The following is a 19,292-nucleotide window of genomic DNA, read 5'->3' on the forward strand; positions in this document are numbered from 1 at the left end:
CCAGTATAGCAAAAACAGACTAACAAAAGCACTAAAAGCCATGATTCCCTTGAGTGCCAAATTTAATTCATTCTAATCTATTTAAGTAATGTTTCTACCAAAAATTAAATCCTCAGATGATTCTCAGTTGGGTGGTCTAAGCAGCTTCAAGAGCTAATTGGAAAATGAAGTCAGTAATTTTTATTGGGGGTGGGGGAAAGCAAGAGAATCAATTCATTAATTCAAGGGCTTCACATTTGAAGCATAAAAAGAAACTTGGAAGAAGCAGCTTGACTTTTCATACTAGGTTCACAAAGGGATTTTGGCATTTTTCACAGTAAGCATTTGGTGGTGGTGGAGATACTCTTTTACCTCATCATTCAAGGACAGTTACTTGGATATGGAATCCAAATATTGACACAGTCATTAGGCTACAGAGCCTTCCTAAGTTGGTCTCTCTCTGTTCACATGAATCTGTTTTGTGTTACGTAGAGCAAGTATCTACCAGGTCAAAGATGAAAATGTTACATCTCTAAGGTCAGGGCATGAACCTGGGAAGAAATACACTTGTATTCCATTACTTCCTCCACCTAAGACAGAAGTTGTAAGAGAAGTCTCTTACACCCAGGCAAATGCCCCAAACTCTAGATTCTATACACTGCCAGCTCTTCTCTCCATGTGATGGATCAACAAACTCCTGAGAAGGCTCAGTGGAGATGGGCAAGGGTAACATGAAGCTGTGGGAAGAACATTGGAAGTGACTGACCACACCTGTGGCAAAGAAAGCTGACCTTATACTATGACAAAGGGGACCGGAAGACGGCTTTTTAAGATAAAGGGTTGTAACAGTTAGGGGGATTAGCTGACTCTTAGTTGAGTGTACCAACTGGTTGTGTAAATGTTTGTCCAGCAGAGCAGCAAGAGCGTGAATGTCTTCCTGAGATAACTAGACGAGCATGGGGGAGCATATACAGGGCTCAGCCCAACCCAGAGCATAAAAACTGAACGACTACCCAAAAGAGCTTTGAAGAGAGCAATGAGCTCGAGCTGGCTTAAACACCCTTGTGCCTTCCCAGTGACTGGGGATGCCCAGCATTGTAATGGTGAGCATATAAGAGAGACCTGTAATGAGAATCACATTTGTGTTGTGATCCAACAGCTCTGTCTATGCTACTTACTTATTTCTATTCCTAAACTACTTCTCAAACAATAAATACTTTTATATTCTGAACAACTAAAGGGAACACTTACACAACTTTTTACAATCAACTTCCTCTCTGTCCTTGCAAAAACTTAAATTAAAAGGAAATCCCCCCCAGAAGTTCCACAGCATTGTATCAACACAACAAGACAACAGGCTAGATACCTAGAGGACACTTTCAAATCAAGTTCTTAGAACTCAAGGGAGATATTTATTGATCTTCTGACTGCTATGTTTCCCTAGCAGATCTAATTCTTCTTTAGATAGAAACTGCCAAGAAACAGGGTTTGAAAGCATGGATTTTGAGCATATTATTTCAGTGATGTTACATTACAACTATTAATTTAAACAAAATCATCTACCCTATTTACTGTGTCAGTGCAGCCCACTCCCCTTCTCAGCTAAAAAATCCAGGAGAGAACACTGGCGTAACTACTCTTTTTACCTCACCACTTGCCAAAATGGATCAAATCACTAGTCTGTCTCTTCCAGTATCTGTTCTTCCACTGTGCTAGTACTGGGCATGTTCAGTTCTCCAATATTACTACCTATATCATGCAACATCATGTGTCTGAAACAGAGAGAACTTTCTTCATGTTAAGCACACAGTGTAAGTATTCCATTGGACTACTTTTTTACTTTAGCTTAGAAAGGAGCACATTCTCTTCCCCTCTCCTCTCTTTCATGTAAATATATTCCTAGAGTCTGGAAGCCAAATTCTTCACTGGTACAATTTCACTGAAAGAAAAAAAAAACAAACAAAAAAAGCTACACACAAAAAACCAAACCAACAAAAAACAACAACAACAACAAAAGAAAACAAGACACCACACAGAAGCATGCCCTCTCAGGAAAAGAAAAAAAAAAAATCCACGTTTTATTCACAGATGTGTCAAGATGAGTAACAAGCACAGCAAGCCAGTCCTCAGTTCAATACTTGCACTATATGGAAGTACAGAGCAAGAAAACCCTTCTGTATGATAGGAAAAGCCTTCTATTAGTTAAAGCAGTTAAGCAGTGTAATTCTAGCAGGGTTTCTCTGACAACATGAGCAGAATACCTTTGTTCTCAGGTATTCTGCGCATGTTGTCAGAGTACATATAACACATTCTGCTTACCAAAGCTTGCTTAAACTCTTGACAATTACAAAGGCATTTTAAAACTCCATATTTCTCCATGTTTAGGAGGCATTTTACAAAGGCATTCTAAAACTCTGTATTTCTCCGTGTTTAGGATTAAACACTTTTAATCCTTAAATGGACTGGACCTTTAACGGATACAGAAATCATGTAAGCTCTTCCATTCAAAGAACAATCATTAAAAGGACACCACCACAGATTTTTGTGACATTGTAAATGTTAATTATTTACAATACAAGGAAATAAAAAGTGAGTGACAGTTTCATTAGTGACACCTTTTTTTTATTCTCCTTTTCGTTCCAGTCTTTTCATGCAGCAAAGGGCAGATATAAAAGGAAAGTGTAATTCTTGAAACTGGTTTTTCACCACATTTTATAGACAGAGTCTATAAGAATAAGAAAATAAAGGGACTTGTCCACGGCCACTGCATTTCTAGAAGTCCATATCACTTAAAACACAGGTCTGCACACTGGAAGACCCATCTCAACACTGAACAAAGTTCAGCAGTACCAGTCTCTCTCATATTCACAGTCACTGAGGATTAATCAACTGCCCATCATTCACAAAAGGATAACAACCAGACTTGGAAAAAAGGTGGAGAAAACTGAAGCTACTGTCATTGCTTAAAGAACAGGTAATAGAGTACTTCTCTGATCATAAATCTAGTAAAGCAAGCACAGTTGTCACTTTCATAATCTAAGTTTTTCACATCAATACTTGTGGTATCTCCTAATCTCTCACACCGCAACACACGTACTTTGCCCTCCTTATTTAAGTGCTGCAGCACGCTACTGCTTACACAGTCATGTTGTTACCTGCCTCGGAGGACTGATGCAGCATTAAAAAAACACCCTCCATCAAGGAGAGGCTGATTTGGTTTAAAACTACACCAGTATGCAGACCTGGTTCACAATGCAACTGCTCAGACAATTGTGCCAGCACAACTTGCTTAGGTGACACAGCACAGAACAGGGATTGTTGGAAAAGTGACACAGAAACCCCCAGCAAGTTAAACTGTCTTGTGAAATATTAGGCTGATTTTCATTTCTTGACTGTGATGTATGGAAACACCTCTTTCATCTTGCTTTTGTCTTTTTTACATTGTTTTTCCCCCCAGATGGCTATTTCTGGGAATTCTTACAACAATTAAAATATCTGGCAATGCTTGATGGCATTTTCAGATATGATGACATGCACGTATGTTCAAGATGATATGCCCTACAAGTCTGATTTTCCTGGCTGACTGTTCTACAACACGTGCAAATGAAAAACTTCAGTCCTTAACATAGCCTTCTGAAATGACCATAATAAAATATTTCCATGCAGAAACATTCCTACCTCTCCACCTTGCAAAGGTAGCTTTGGACTGAGCCCATATCTAGCACTGATGACATACCAACACTTACTGAAGAAACATAACAATTTTGAGAAGATCAAATTCATTGTTAGCCTTCGTTATTTAGCATCAGCTTGAGATAACAGGCGATCACTCATGCAAAAATAAAAATCCCTGACAGTAAGAAAGAAAACTGCAAGGACACCCAGGGTCACAGAGTATAAATCCTTATTTCCTATATGCATCAGAAGAAAGTTGTGTTTGGTGTCACAGTTCCGAAAGAAAACAATTCTTCCTAAAACATGTGGCAGCTGTTGAAATGCACTGTTACTAAAATGTGTTTCTGTGATAATAAAGCAAATGTTTGAATTGATGTTTTTTCTCCTACAGATGTGTTTGTCTGAGGTATCTAATGTTGGGTCATCACATAGTCACCCACCTCTAAACACAGCTACCATTCCAGAATCCCCTCTACACAGTCCATAGCTGCCTACTAGTAATGCTTATGGTTCATTAAGGTTTAACATCAATCAGACTGGCAAGTGATCAGTTTCCACAGTGAAAGAACATCAGATTTTCAAGTGGTTCTGAGCTCAGTACTTTCAACACACAAAATTCACTTCATGTCTCACCACCTTCCACTCCTTCGCACACAATGCAGTTTCTTCTCCAGCTCTCACTATTGAGTTACAAGCCAATTTCCCAACTCTGCAGAAGAAGCAATGGCTGCTCTGGCTGCTGTTAGTAGCAGGAAACAAGCCAACTCTGCAGTGCTCAACAAGGCACCTTGCCAAGGCCACTTGCCTCTGCTCCATCACTCCCAGAGCCATTGCTGCACACCGCAGGAAAAGCTCTTACAGTAAGGTGCACTGCTGGACTAACAAGTGCCAGGGGACTGCTGAAACAGTCAGCAGGAAGAGGAGGTGATTATGTTCCCTATTGTGTGATAGAAGATGGTCTTTAGATGATTCAAAAATAAAGAGTTTTGATATTTTGATATAGCCCTAGGTGTAAAAGCCCTGATATCTTGATATAGCCGTAGATGTAAAAGCCCTCTCTTAACAGGGATCTAGCGGATAGAGTGCTTTTCTTACCATTACACTGAAAACACAGGAATCTGTTATCCAACCTTACCCTTTTTCCCCAGCTTTCTCTACTTTACAGAAATCTTTCAACTATCCTGATTCCTCCATGTTTATTTCCAATGCTATCTAACCCAGTGTGAGGAAAAAAAAAAAAAAAAATCAAAGATCACAACTATTTGTTGCTAGTTCAGACCAAATTAGAAATGAAGGACAGATCATATGAAACAAAATCAGATTTTGCAAGATTAAAGACTTAAACGAAATAGTGACTAATATTGCAAATTTCAGGCCCACACAGGAAACCCTGATGCCTAAACCAACACACCAGCAACATTTACCAAGTTAAAAGAATCTATCTTCTAAATACTTCCTCTGCAGAAAAAAATTAAGACAAGACATCAGTTCCTAGATGACATCCATCTGACTTAAGAAAAGCCAGCTGACCATGTACAAAGTATTACTGTTTAAGAACAGATGACTATCATGTCCTTTTTATTCCTCACCTAGGCTGATCACTTGCTTTTACATTCCCAAAAGAAAAGCCAAGGAAGTCTTGGGAAAAGTTCACCCTTTGTTCTATGCTTTACAACATTCTAATTCCACTCACTCCAGCACCTGTAATAGTTGAAAGTTCATGAAAGCAACTTTCCTTAAAACTATTTTCCTTCACAGGACAGCATCAGAAAATATGGAGATTCCAAAAACCTACAATAAAAGAATTGGTAAGTTGCTGGCTCAGTGATCTCCAACTTCCACTATTCTGGTAGCAAAAAATTTCAATAGATATTCTTGTATATAATTTTAACAAAGGAAAGATCCAAATTTCCCTAGCACGTTCTTCACCCACAAACAGTTCTTGAACTGTGTTTCCCTACAGGTAAGGTGTGTAGTCTGTGGGGAAGGTTACTGCTAAGTCCTAGATACGAGTGAGAAAAAGAGTGCTCTATTCAGAAACACAAGACAACCAATGCATTATCTTTTGTCTCTTGTCCACTAAGTCTCATAACATCCTTATTCCCTACAGGTTTCCTCCACCTCCACCCCATCCCACCCTGCAGACTCCTGCTCACAAGCTTTAAATTGTCTAGTTTCAAATTTCCCAAGTCTGTTGTATCACTGCGCTAGCAAACTTAGACAAATAGTTTAAAATTACACGTTTTGACTCGCTGTTAAGACTTCAGATGTGTGTCTGAAAACGTCATGCAGAGTTTTGTTAAATTACCTGCTATATATTTCAAATGAATATAGGAACTGCCAAACTAGATTAGGCAACTAGCCATTTAATTTCGTAACCCAGTGCTTTCCTTACAGCAATAAATACCAAATGCTTCAAAGAAACACACACACAAAAAAATCCTAAAGCTGACACTATCAAGCATCCCAACCCTAAGAAAATTCCTCTGTTTTAAAGTATGCCTTGAAGCTACAACTAAATCAACATAAATACGAGCCATTCCCTAAAAGAGAAATCCCATTCTCCCCTGCCCTCCTGTACTAGAGCTAGCAATTCTGTGACCACAAAATGGGTTTATGCAGCAAGCTATTCCAACAGAAAATTGTTAATTATTTGGATGGAGTTAATGTTCCATTGGATTAGCCAACTCAACTCACACAAATGCCAGATCCTGCAAATGAGCAGAGAATTTGGTCAACCTTTTTTTGAATTAGATTAGCTTAGCTACAACATGAAAGCAAGCCAAGAGAGACATGAATTCCTTATACAAGGCAAGCAGCAACAGGAAGGCTGGAAAGGGACAAGAGGAACACGGCTGCTCCATTCTGCAGTATATCATACTAGGCTGGTTTAGCTTCAAGAATTTTGTTCTTAAACTTAGGCTACAGCCATGCTATAGCTGAGCCAGTTCCAATCAGAATAGCTGCAATATCACCCTCCACTTTTTTCCATACACGCATTCCTGTCCCTTCCTGCGCACCAATGTTGTGCATGTCTGATTCAGTAACTATTTCAGCAGGTTCAGCCCACCAAAGAAGCAGAAAAGCATTCATTGTTTTATGCAGCTGGACTTTTCCACTTATTTTAACTCAGCTTTTGCCTTGGAGATCTACAGAGTACTACTGCCAGTGTGCAAAGGAAACAGGAATGCATAGCTTGGGGAAACAGGCACTGACTTAAATAAAGCATAAACCATAGTTATTTTCAAAAACTATTTGTTGAACTTAAACTATTTCCAAAACAGTTTAAGCACAAATCAGTTTCAGAGTTTCCTTTTAAACCTAAAGGAAAAACTTTAATTCTACATCTCTCAACTTGCATTTACAATCATTTTTGGACTCATGCTGTGTTGAGGCACCTAATGTGGATCTTGAGCTGCATGCAGGTTCGTGTGGCCAGTAATACTGGGTCTGTGGGGGGTGCTTGGGATGTTGGGTCATCCCCAGTTTCATCTGCGAAAGAAAAGGAACCAGCAGGACTGCTGGGGCTACACTGTTGGCTTGCCTAGGAATCCAGCCACGCTTCCCATCCAGCCCTGCAGTACAGCAGAGTAATGCCTCGAGGAGTCGCTACTGCTGTGTCCACTGACTGAAATAACCCTACCTCTCCCTCTCCCTTTGGCCGTGTCAGGTACACGGCAAATCTTATCATTCTCTGACACACAGAGATTTTGTAAGAGTCTCAGCATCGCAGAAGCTTTCCACATCTGTCTTTGGCTCTGAGCTTCAGTGATATTTACAGCGACGTGCTCCAATTTCAAGGCATACACCACATAATTTGTGGAAGGGCAAATTTTCGATTTCAGTATATATCCCACTGTTCTGCTCAATTTTCCTAAGTTTAGAACTGTCTTTTTCACCCTACTTTACCTCTGTGAGGTAAATCATTTCAACCTTTTTGATGTCCTATGCTGAATTTTTGGTCTCTGACGTCTTCAGCAATGTTCCTGACAGTCAGCAAGTCCACAAAGAAGTATCACTCATTATATCATCTATAGAAATACCACATTTTTAAAGTTTTAAATAGCATCCTGTAATTTCCAACTTGACTTTGTAAAGTTAACATTCTTTTAACAGTTTACTTAAGAAATTGCCTAGGTTTTAAAGGACAAAAAAAAGCTCTAATCACAAGTGTGAGGATATGAAAGCCTAACTATTACTTCCTCCAATACCATGTATTATCGTCAGAGTTTGAGCCTTGTATTGCTAAGCTTTCAACACAAATAATGGTAGAACTGGAAGCAAAAGCAGGTTATTATCCACTGAAGATACATTCTCGTTTTCAACTCCTCTACGTTATACAAAATTTTACTCAACCTGGACCCCTCACACAACAGTAGATAACAGAAAGGGTACAGAATGCATTACCTCCTGGATTTTGCTCCAGGACACCTTTTTCTAGGCCACCTGAGGACTTTAACAAGGAAAATGAAACACAAAACTTTTCCTTGTGTCCTCCACCAGAAATCTGTATCAAAACATGTAGGCAAAGGAAAAAGAACACTGGAAAATTAACAGGGGAGACTTTTCATCTCTCTCCAAGAGAAAGAATTGTTTGATATAAGACAACTCACACACACACCAAAAAAAAAAAAAAAAAAATCACAATTAGCCAGTCCAGATTATTTATAAGGAAATTTCTATCTGGAATCTTTCACCATTTTTATCTTACTCCCTTTCAAAAGGTCAGTTATTTACATAGTTTTTGAATGAACACTTTGTATGAAAATAACTTCCTTTTTTGTATTCTCTTCATAGTCATTTCTTTAATTTTTCTCATTCTTGTACTACACATTCCTCAGTATCAGCTTTCCAACTTGCGTACTTTATCTTTTCTTCTTGCAATACACGCAGCATTAGGAGACGTTAAATGGAAGAGAGTAGAAAGGCCCACAATTCATGCTTGCCATATTTAATTCCCCAAAAACAGGAAGAAGACCGGAACGAAGAAAACATCAAGAAATAAAGACAATACTGAAATGCTGAAGGACCAATTATGCATCTTACAGGCTGCAGCTACAGTCCCGGATGGCTGCCTTCGCACAACACGCTGTCCAAAGAACAGCACAGTCAGAGCGATAAGGTGTTCAGACTTTCTGACAAGAAGTTGCCTTGATTTGAAGACATCCTACAGAATTTCAAGTCTCTGATAAAAATCAGACACCTCAGAATAAAAGACAAAACATGTAAATAAAAGTTTAGTAATACCAGAATCAAAAATCCTGTTTTGCCATGCATTTGTTTTATGCTTGATTGATTCATGCTACAATAAGGTACAAATTCTGACCAGCGTTCTTCCCCGGAGTCAGTTTTAAGATCTCCCTCCTATATAGATTCCCCAATAATGAACAAGGTATAAGATCACATGGCAGCCTCTTCTTCAGGGCTGAGGGTACTTTTATATTTTCTTCCCACACAGAATTATTCTAATACAACTTTCAGAAATTTAATTCTTCCCTGGATCTCCAGAGATAATTTTTTTTGATTGATATATGGGGAAGAGAAATGGAAGAGGAAAAGGTACAAAACAACACTGCAGTATCCTTCCTTTAGGAAATCCAAATTAAAAAGTTGAAAAAAAAATTGTAATAGTAAATGTTACACAGCTTGACATCGGTGGTATTAATATTCTTCCAATAACATAAGCTTACTATCTACAGAATCATTTTACTTAACATTTCTAACACACCTTAACATCTCGCTTTTCCTTTTTAATCGCCATAGGAAAAAAAAGCTAATAGGAAAACAGAACAGAAATCTTACAATTTAGTTTAAAACACTAAGCTGTAGTAATAGTTCAAATTACTCTGATGCACGTACTTTGTTTTTCAGCCCCATTCTTTTTTGGCATATATGTAATTACACATCTGTACAGCAGCATGCTTTAGTTATGTCACATTATTACCTCTAGCTCCATGACAATTTGTACTGTCCATTGAAAACCCCTTTTAGTTTATTTCAAATGTGTTTGCTATCTTGGAGTCAGAGCACAAAGAGAAGAAAAAAGTTGCCTTGAAACTCTTAAACGTGACCCATAAACTTCAAGTACCTATGCAAAAATGAAACGCCATAGTTTCTTCTTAATTCAGAGATCCTGTAGTCCTTGCCCTGGAATCAACAAACTAAAGCAATCCTCCTCTCTGTTCTACAGAAGGAAAGCAAATATAGTTCTAATGCAAATTAGCAAAGTTAAGAATTATATTTGATTATGACAATAAATGCTAAAGAACATGATATCATATACATCTACATGATTTAGATGAGGTACGGTACTCTGGCACACATGGAATTAATTATTAAAGAGTACAGATGCTCCATTTTACAATCTTTTTCCAAGTACCCTTTCAGCACATTCACAGCCTTAGCTCATTCTCACCAAGATTTCCATCCTCAATGGTCAGCACCACTTCATCCATCACCAAGGCCCGGAAATCTAGCTCCTCTTCACAGCACTTGGCCTTCAGTGCTCTCAGGATCTCCTGCTGAGGGTAATCTTCTCTGATGCGACGGTCTGTTAAGAACCACAGCCTGGGAGCAACTGAACTGCACATCTTGGACTTGTCTTGCAACCTTCAAGGTTTCCTTGCAATGGAACTTCTAGATGGTGGAGAAGATGAGACTCAGTTAAAGTACATAGGCTCCTATCTTCATATTCCCCACTGTACCAAGTCCTACTCCCTCTGCACAAGTCAGTCGTTTTTAATGGAGTACAACTTCCAACCTCCAAGAGGGAAAATAACATCTATGCCTAATCTGCAACAGAAGTAACAATAACAGAAACAAATCAATTTACATTCAATGGAATGTAAATGCTAAAAATCAGGGCTTGGTCCTCATCCTAGTTTCATCCACAAGAAATACACACTTGACATAACTACTGGTACTGGTAGCATTCACGACTGGGATAATTCCTTACAATTGGAAATAACTCAGCCCCTCTTCTAGGTACTGCTAAAACATCAGTGACAAGACTTGAGGTATCCCTTTCCACCATATATGGAAGACAACAGAGTGTGCCAAATTCTTTATGTTAAAAAAGCAGTCCAGAAGAAAGGAATAAATCCCTTAAAATAGAATTTTCTACATAAGTATTTCAAGACTGATTTGCTCCCACAAATACTTCACATCTGCTGTGCTATTTAGCACATTATTTAGCTATTTAGCCATTTGTGCTATTTAGTATTACCCAGAACATATTAATGGAAAAACCAACAGAACAAGGAGCATCAACAAAATGTTAACACCACCGAACATTAATACATGTAATGTAAAGCAAAATCAAGGTTTGAATGTCAGTGCTAGACCTTTCTTGCTGCAATTTTTTTTAAATCACCTTTATACATAAACAGTGCTAATGAATTCAGCACCAAAAACAGAAAAAACAGTTCAAATTGAAGAATTTCAATGGTGTTAGAAGTGGTAACAGCAAGGTACTGCTCCTTTTGCTTTGAATATAGAGGTCTTGGACTATTTCTGACTATATACTAAAATATTTTAAAGCTGTAAAACAATTACAGGTATGTTAATGGAGTACTCATTTACACTCAGGAAAAACAAGAAGCAGTATGGTGTAGGGAAAAAGAATTCTGGAGAAAAACAGAGCTGTTTTCTGTGACACATTTTAAACTTTCATATTAAAATAAGGAGGTAGAAATCATTGTTTTCACCAATATAGCTTACATAAGTTTCCAACAGAATTGAACTCTGCAACAGAAACAGGAGTTTTGCCTGGTAGTCCTAATGACAGGACCTGGTGTCAGCAGAAAATGTAAATGCAGAAAGACCATAGGTATACAACTGCTTTCATTTAATATTACAAAGAATTTTAGTTTCTGCAGCAGGTCTTGGGACAAAAGGATTGTTTTGCTACAACCACAAGAACAAGATGATTTGTTTTTAATTAAAAAACAAGTTTTTTCTACTAGTACACCTTTTTCCTAACAAGAAGATAAAATTTTAAGTGGCCATTTTTATCTCTGGTACTGAGAAGCATAATGACAACAAGCAAAGACTGTGACTTTTTTTTCATTGCTTTGGTAAATGAGGAGCAACAATAAAGCCAAGGACTACAGTTCTTCACACTAACAGATTGAAAGAAAGCAGAAGCTAGGGAAAGGCAATCACAGATGCAGACCAGCCTTTGACAACAGTCAAGATGCTCAAGGTAAAGCAGGAAAAGGAGTGTTTGCTCCCCGAGGGAAAATGGGTATGGGAAGTGGTAAAGAATATTTTTCAGTATCTCAGAAGAACCCCTTTTTTCTTCAAAGCAGCTGAAAGTGAAAAGGGCAAGATGCGGCTTGGGCTTGCAATGGCTGACAACTGTCAGATCCTGCCCCACTTCTGGCTCTCTCAACAATGGATTTCTCTACATGGTAGTTTAAAGAAAACTTCCTGGGACAACATCCTCAGCTAACAATTGGGACAAGCTATATTTTTCAAAAATGGCACTGCTATGGCACAGTTCAGGCGGCTTCTTGTCAATTTACCTTTATTTCTGCTATTTGCATGAATAACTGGGGAGACCAAACAGCCCCACCTACCGCCTCTCTTTTGAAAAGCAGCTCTACCTAACAGGCTAGCCTATCTCATTTTAAAAAACAGCTATAGAACACTGAGTACATAAAAAAAAAAATATACTAAGACTTTGTCATAAATAAAACAAACAAAAAAAAAATATCACAAGCCATTGCAGATTTTCAGCTTGTTTGGGTTTTTTTGTTTGTTTGGGGTTTTTTCAGAAAAAGAAACAAGTATTTTCTCTCCGGCACCCTTCTCCCCATTTTTGCTTGCTACTCACCCTTGATTTCTTTGCCAACAGGGATCTGCTCCCATTTTTCTCAAATCTCTTTTCTACGTGGCCCCACCTCCACCCCCTTAAATCTGCAGAGACTGTGCCATCTCTTCTCTCCCTGATTGCCATTTCAGCACTTTCTAAAAAATCAGCAAAGGGTCGAAGAAGAAACAAAAAAGGGTATATCCTTTTCTTTCCTCCATCTTTCTTCTATTTTTGAAAGGAGCTACAGCATCCTCAAGAAGAGCCATTCAGATATGTCAATTAGCACATTAAACCAGCAGGCATATAAAAATGCCTTGGGTATGGGTATTCATTTCCCTCCTAATACTACGTCTCATTTCCTCTAAATCTTAAAAGTTTTATAAATGTATATACAAAGGCTCGCATCTCATCATGAGGCAGGCAGGTAACAACCTCAAGTCTGGAGGTAAAGATTGACAAATTCACTTTACATCAAGCTACAAACCAACAGCAGAGGCAGAAACTAGTAATCCTATCAGTTCCTTGACCTCCAACCCAATACCACATTTTTTTCCACCTGAAGAAATAGCCTTTTCACACTAACATTCTGCTCCTAAAACTAGAATCTACTCAACAGTTTCAGTCTCTCCTTATAATCTCTATTTTGATTGTGTAAGAAGTCTCACAGAACACAAAACCTGCAATTTACCCTATTAACCCAAACATCTTAACAATCCCTCCCACATTCTCAAGAAAATGGCCTGTAGGAGGAAAGCTTGCCTTGCAGTCAGATGCACAAGAGCATTAAGCTCTCAAGTTGGATACGATTTCCAGAATTTTTCCCTGAAAACCAAGTCCACCCATTTCAATCTAAAAGACCCAGCCTCAGACAATGCTGGGTGTGCATGGAAGTCCTAATCCATGAGAGCATCTATTGCAAAGTAAGTATAGTACATATAAGGGGAAGAGCAGATATTCAAATGTCTTCAAGATGACCAGTTGAAATGCAGTTTTCACTCAAAGCTACTACAGTCAACGTAAGTACAATCTTTCAATAACTATATAATAGATTTATGAAATGAAAAGGAAAAAATAATCATAAACTTAACTGCATAAAACAGACTGGGAGAGGTAAAAGGGTGGCATCAAAGTAAAAGCTCTACAATAACTGTGTGTCATGCCAGCCAAGCAGACACTGCTGCATCTGCTTCAGAAAGACGCTGTGTGGAACAGATTCTTAGCAATTTATAGAGGGAACGGAACGCTCACCTCAACTTTGAGCTGTGGCATCCCTCTATTGCTTAAGCTAGGCTTTATTCTGCCATTCACTCAGCAGCTTCCTCCCCTCCCCATCACATGCAGACATATTTCCTCCTGCGTTCCTTGAATCTGTAGTACACCTTCGCAGCTGTTCTAATAAAAGCATTCACTGTGCTACTTTTCTCCTTTACATCATATGCGAATGTTCTATTGACATAACAGGGAATTCAGCCAATCAGATCAGCTGTCTAGAGAGATCTGGAAATCTTCTCTGAAGACCACTCTTTTTCCCTTGAAGGGGTCTTCTCTTCACAAAGAGAGCCTTAGAGACCTGCCTCCAGGAATGGGAGATTGGTCTCCATTGTCTATTTACTCCTTGTCCTGTCTTCAGCACCCAAAAGCAGGAGAAAAATGGACTAGTCTCTTTTTCTTTTTCATCATGATGTATTTTCCTCTAAGCTGAAACAAGAAACCAGTTATTAGGAGATACTAATTCATTTATGTATTATTGATAAATGTGTAACGTAAAAGGTATCTAGTACACAAAAAGATCGTTCCACATCCTTCCTATTCAGAATGCAACTACTCACTGCCTTTGTAAATTAAAAAGACTAGGCTATTTCTTCCCTATGGGAATGACAAATGAAATCCCGGATGTTTTGTAGCATTAGGTATCAAAGTGATCTAGCCATCTCAGCTGCTCAGCCTGTGATCTGATGTTGTAGCCCACTCCCATTGCCCATAGTGTGATCTGGGAAACAAGTTAGCGGAACAATTACTACCATCAGCCCCCCCAGAATCGCCTCTTTTTTAGACCTTGGCTCAGACTCTCGGCCTCAGTTACAGCACTATGCAGCTAACACAACTCCATGGGTTTCAGCAGTTAATAGAGAGGTAAAATCTAACCTTAGTTTTAGCATACCTCTAGGCACGTTTAATCCCTACAGCTCAGGTAACGATAATAAAAATCTCATGGAAGTGAGAAGGAAAGAGCAAAGAGACTGACAGCCATGATTGCCATGGGAAAAATGGAGAACTAGGAAAAGTATAGCTCCAAGCACTCACCTCACTATGAAATAACACTGCACCTTCGCGTTTATCATTAATGCATATCCCTTAATACTCGTTTGCAGACAGTGTTATTCAAGTTGGAAAAGGTATTTTGCTTTCCTTTTAATCATAAATTAGCTAAGGCTTGAAACTGAGTACACGCTTCCAATAAACCAATTGTCTCTACCATTACAGCAGTTTCTAGAATGCTATTTTGGAGGCCACACCTCAAGACGCTGAAGACCTAAGAACAGTTGGCAGATGCTTGTTAGTCTCCTTTAGGAGATACCTCAAGGCAGATCTGAATTATAAAGTCAATCTTAGGTAGTAGACCAGTTAAACAGCTAATGAAGGGTCGGCCAGCATATGACCCAGCATATGATCCATCATATGCTGTCACGGAAGTCTCTCATCTTAACGAGGAGAGCGCAGTATTTCAGACATCCCAGAAATACAACTTTCTATGTCATAGGAAGAGCAGGTCTGAGAACAGTTCACAGATGTTTCAAGTATAAAGCACAATTAATTTTTTTCCACACAAAGATAGTAGAATGATGATCATCTAAAGAAAACCTGAAGGAAATACATATGAATGATGAATATAACCCATGCTGATATATACAGAGATAAAAACTGACATCTTCAACCACTTGTTAAAATCGCTTTAGAAAAATAAATCCAAGATAAATCAACTCATTCCTGACACTGCTGCTTCATGATGATGCTTAAGGACAACCTCAAGAAAAATTCCTCTCTTACCTACCAAAGACCAGTTTTCCTAAGATTATCACATAACTGTTTAAGAATCTTTGGAAATAACACATTTTTTAAAATTGAAAAATCTGAAAAATTAAAATATTTATTTAAATGCATTTTATATAATATATTGAGCAGCTGCAGCACAATCTGTCCAATACTGCTGCATTATCATCCGCCCTCTACAAATGCATCATAGAATTTAAAGTCACTGCAGGCAGGTGAACCCCAAGCACACCTCTTTGAAAGCATATCACGGTATTCACCTCCTTTTCCCTGTGAGATTTGTAGACTGCAACAGTCAAAGGATATGGGAATATATTAATCGTTCCCATTCATTCCCAGTACAACCCCCCACACCCGCAGATGGGCAACTGCACTCCCTGCAATGGCTTTCATCTGCTTGTCCCCACCTTTGCACTGAGTAACGTTAAAGATGCTAGCAGCAATCCTTCCAGGCACAATTGCCTCTAAAAGGCAGACATCCACACACCCCCACCCCCCACCCCCGTCTTTCCTCCTCTATGTTCATGCTTGCAAGTAGGTGATAACATTCCTCATTCACACATCCCAGTTCCTGATCTCCAGTGAATAATCCATTCTCTTCCCTCTCTGCAACAGTAGCCTGATACTGGTCAGCATCAGCTATCCTTCTACTTCGGTCTTAGTATTTTTTTCCTACAACAGGCTCTCAGCTTTTTCACCCCCCTCCACTCTGCCTGTGTGTTCACACATGCCTGTGCAAATAAAACATCCATTTCCTCCCACACCAGCTGCTTTTCTGGAGCAAGGTTCCTCCACCTCTGCACAGGTTCCCCTGCAATGTGGTACAATACCCCCCTCTCCTCCCCGATCCGTGTGTACGCAGCCAGTTTTCCCTCCTCCCTTCCCCCACCCCAGTCTGTCTCTGTGCATGCTTCTCCCAGCGCCTGGAGTGGGGGAAGGGAAACATATGAATGAATGGGCTGAAGAGACTTACCAGAAATTTGGTGAGGAAGGAGTGGAAGACGAAAAAAGATACCGAAGATGGGTGCTTCCTTCAGTGTGCCAAGTGCTGCTTCAGTCCTGGCTCCCTTAACGAGGTCACGTGTCGTGCTAGGTACCCCTTTTCCTGGGTCCTCTATTAACCAAAAAGGGTGGGCAAGGAAGTCTTCTGGATGCCTCTCTGCACTGCACTCCAAAGGAGGGGAAGGTACTACCGAAGCTCCCAAAGCAAGCAAGGGATGATGATGGTAACGTTCTCTTGGTACTATAACGGGCAATGTCTAGCGGATGCCTCGGGGACCAAGATGGATTTCTGAGGGGGGGGAAAGGGGGCGTAAATGACTGTTAAAATAATTCCCAAATTGTCCTCCCCTACGGGGGAGGAGGGATGGGAAGGAGGAAGAAGAGTACTGGTGAAGAGCTGTAGCTTTCTATGTAAAATAGACTCAATCCTCGTGTCTCTGCTTCCTCAGAACTAAACCCCTAAATGACTCTGAAGTCACCAACACCTAAGGAGAAAAAAAAGGAGAAACATCCCTATTAGACATAAGCAAACATATAAAGGTATCTAATAAAGATAAACTAAATCCCAACGGAAGAAAAGGTACCATACAAGACAGTAAGCAAAGCCAAAATAAAAAGATGGGATGAACACTATTAGGGGTTATGTGCAACTTTAAATAATTTACAGAAATATACTACCAGAGAAACCCATTTCAAGGAAAAAAAAAACCAGAAGGTTAAGCAGCTTGTTCCTTTACTGAAGAATGTGCATTCAAAGGAAAGATAAATCTGTATCTACACGTGAACATATGAAGAAATTAAGTTTTAAAACCTACGGAAACTATTCCTATTTATTTGTGTAAGTCTTTAAACCCCTCCCCCAGAATACCATTTAGAATTCAGATGAGGAGACTGGAAAAAAGTATGTTTCAGGTCAGAAGCATATATTCTTATGCATTAGACCCCACTCTGCCACAGAAAATAAACAGTCGTTTATAAACGGTGATCAAAAGAAAGACCAAAATAGCATGTCTAGAGGATGCTTGTTTAAACGACGGAGTTAAAAATTAACAGTCGCACACTTTGAAAACGGAGCCCCTGGTAGATCCTAAACAGTTAAGTCACCCATGTCAATTAGCTCTTTAAACATCAGAAAACAAAAGAGAAGAAACCTAGTTGTAAAGATTTCGTTGTAAGACTCAACGACAGACACACACCCCCCTACATCACGTGAAAAACTGCCCCCAGCAAGCGCAGATTTTTCACATTCACGCGCACGGGAGCGGTTTTTCACCCCGTTTCGGCGGCTGCTTGGACCCACGAACGCGTGTGTTCGCACGCACACGGCGTGCAAGCCCGAGTGTGCGCAAGGCGAGAGGCAAAGAGGCGACCTCCCTCACCACGCACACGCAGCACTACACCCGAGCGCGACGCGCCCGCGGAACGCGCTGGGCGAGGCGGGAGCACCGCGACCCGGCAGCCGCGGCGCGGAGCGCCCACCCCCCCCCCCCCCCGCCCCGCGCACACCGAGCGGCCGCCGCTTCCCCCGCCCGAAGCGGCCCCGCACACCACCCACCTGGGCGCCCCGGCTGGCCGGCCCGCGCGGGCGCGGCGGGAAGGCGCCGGCAGCTCGGAGCGCTGCTGCCCCGCTCCGCGCGCAGAGATGCACAATCACCATGGGCGCAGCGCGGCGGCGGGGCGGGACGGCTGAGGGGACGGTCCCAACCCCCCTTCCGCCCCCCCCCCCCCCGGGCACGGCGGACCCCACCCCCGGGCTCGCACCCGTTCAGCTCGACATCTCACCCGCCCCGGGCACCGCCGAGCCCGAGCCTGAGGGGACCCGCGGGGGTCCGCCGGCGCCCCCCCCCCCTCCGGCACCGGGCCCAGGAAGGGAAGCCGCGGGGCGAAGAGGGCTCCGGGGAAGACTCGCCCCTTCCTCCCCGCCAGCAGCGGTCGCTCGGCGGCGCGGTCCTAAAGGGGAGCGGACGACGCGACGCTCGCCCACCCCCCGCTTCCCCCTCCTCGGTGTCCCTCCTCCCCGCGGCTGGGGTGAGGAGGCCGGCTGTTCCCTGCACCGACACCCCCGCCCCCCGCGCCGCCGCTTCAGCCACAACGCGGGCGCCACCGCCGCCGCCTCCTCCCGCGCTCGCTCCCGCCGCCTGACTGAAGCGGCGACGGCGCTAACGGCCGAGCGGGGCTGGCACCCGCTGGGGGAGGGGGCGCGAGGCGGGGCGCCCGGCTCTGGGGTGGGGCGGGCGCGGGGAAGCGCGCGAGGGCGGCGGCGGCGGCGCGCTCCCGCCTCGCGCCGCGCGCGCCGCCCGGGGGGCGCGAAGGCGGCGGGGGAGGGGCGGCCGAACTGAACTGAACTGAACCGCACCGCACCGCTGGCCGTGCCCCGCCGGGCCCTCGGCGCCCCGGGGCTGGGCGGCGGCACCACACGCACGCTGAGGCCGCCTCTGCCTCGGGCCGAGACCTCCTGCCCGCTCCTGCCCTCCTCCACCTGCCCCGGCCAGAGGTCGCCGTGGCAGGCCCCGGCCCGGGCCCGGGACGAGAGACGCCTCAAGCCGCAGCAGCGTGGCCCTGGCGTGCCCGCCCGGCTCCTCCTGCAGCCCAGTCAGGCACCGCGCAGTCGTGCCGGGCTGTGCAGGGGCGCACGCCCAACCTTCCATCCCTGGCTGCCTGCCCGTGGGTGTGGGCATGGTCCCACTGCCACGGGTGACCGGCTACAGCATAGCGCAGCAGTGCCGTCGGGTGGTACGGCAAAACGTATGACGCCTGTCGTGCTCGTCTG

At 42.3% G+C, this 19,292-nt stretch overlaps 1 protein-coding gene across 4 annotated transcripts in view; it reads right to left on the bottom strand.

Annotated features, from left to right (window-relative positions):
* RIMKLB (ribosomal modification protein rimK like family member B) overlaps positions 1-18,660 on the bottom strand; it is a 46,872-nt gene extending 28,212 nt beyond the window's left edge. The window contains exons 1-3 of one of the 4 annotated variants that reach the window (XM_075509382.1): positions 18,305-18,660; positions 16,494-16,811; positions 10,070-10,290 (exon numbers count right to left, since the gene is read on the bottom strand). In XM_075509382.1, coding sequence (XP_075365497.1) covers positions 10,070-10,244 — 175 coding nt within the window. In that variant the 5' untranslated portion in view covers positions 10,245-10,290; positions 16,494-16,811; positions 18,305-18,660. Of the gene's footprint in view, positions 1-10,069; positions 10,291-16,493; positions 17,008-18,077; positions 18,238-18,283 lie in introns of those variants that run through there. The other 3 variants (XM_075509363.1, XM_075509371.1, XM_075509354.1) reach the window with 3 other exon arrangements.
* Positions 18,661-19,292: the final 632 nt, after the last annotated feature.

Source organism: Mycteria americana, chromosome 1, assembly GCF_035582795.1.
Source record: "Mycteria americana isolate JAX WOST 10 ecotype Jacksonville Zoo and Gardens chromosome 1, USCA_MyAme_1.0, whole genome shotgun sequence".
Classification (NCBI taxonomy): Eukaryota; Metazoa; Chordata; class Aves; order Ciconiiformes; family Ciconiidae; genus Mycteria; species Mycteria americana.